Raw genomic sequence first — 1,096 nt, 5'->3', positions numbered from 1 at the left:
TGGTTAGAAAAACAATGCAACTGATCTCAGCTGGTATTCTGTCTATAATGGAGTGCAATGGGAATTTCTAAGTAACCCCAAACTTTTGACCGGTAGTTTGTTAACTTTTTGGAAGGTGATTTTATTGAATCCTTTTAGGTCAAATAGCTGGAACCTGTCAGAAAGAAGATGCAAAGTTCTGTCCTTAGTTGCTAGTCCTATAGTCTGAGAGAGCTGGACCTGAGTAGCAACACAAATTAAATTTTCAGTCTCTATAGTCCTTTTATTAAATGTGGCAGCAATATCATACTGAAGTTTTTTTTGGACTCAGGACATTGTCACCAGGATAGGGTTTTGTTTTACAACACAGAAATATGACTTGGAAATACAAAGTGCAAGTTTATACTTTAGTCCAGAAAGGTTTTCACATTTTAATAATACTGATATTTATCTTCTTGTTCATTATTGTCTCTCCAGGCTGAGTGTCTGTAATCTGTCAGAGAAAAGCTGTGACGCTCTATCCTTAGTTCTCCGATGTGAGTTCTCTAGTCTGAGAGAGCTGGACCTGAGTAACAACAACCTCAAAGATTCAGGAGGGAAGCGGCTATTGGATGGACTTCAGAGAACAGACTCTAAACTGGAGACTCTCAGGTCAGATCAAGTATATATAATAATGTTGCATATGATGTAGATGTAGAGATATTACACTGTATATATACAGTGAGGAAAAGAAGTATTTCAACAACCTGCTATTTTGCAAGTTATCCCACTTAGAAATCATAGAGGTTCTGAAATTGTCATCGTAGGTGCATGTCCACTGTGAGAGACATAATCTAAAAAAAAATCCAGAAATCACAATGTTTGATTTTTTTTACTATTTATTTGTATGATACGGCTGCAAATAAGTATTTGAACACCTGAGAAAATCAATGTTAATATATGGTCAAGTAGCTTTTGTTTCAAACGTTTCCTGTTGTTTTTCATCAGGTTTGACACCCTGCAGAAGGGATTTTGGCATACTCCTCCACACTAGATCAGTCAGGTTTCTGGGCTGTCGCTGAGAAACACAGCGTTTGAGCTCCCTCCAAAGATTCTCTTTTGGGTTTAGGTCTGGAGA

The 1,096-nt window shown here is 37.4% G+C and overlaps 1 protein-coding gene across 1 annotated transcript in view; it reads left to right on the top strand.

Moving 5' to 3' along the window:
• LOC117962228 (adhesion G-protein coupled receptor G7-like) overlaps positions 1-1,096 on the top strand; it is a 10,014-nt gene that overhangs the window by 2,007 nt on the left and 6,911 nt on the right. The window contains exon 7 of the mRNA XM_034901396.1: positions 391-481. Coding sequence (XP_034757287.1) covers positions 391-481 — 91 coding nt within the window. The remainder of the gene's footprint in view (positions 1-390; positions 482-1,096) is intronic.

The sequence above is a fragment of the Etheostoma cragini genome, chromosome 19 (genome assembly GCF_013103735.1).
Source record: "Etheostoma cragini isolate CJK2018 chromosome 19, CSU_Ecrag_1.0, whole genome shotgun sequence".
In the NCBI taxonomy this organism is placed as follows: domain Eukaryota; kingdom Metazoa; phylum Chordata; class Actinopteri; order Perciformes; family Percidae; genus Etheostoma; species Etheostoma cragini.
Note: the sequence above shows the minus strand (reverse complement) of the source record. Positions and strands in the feature narration are given on the sequence as shown.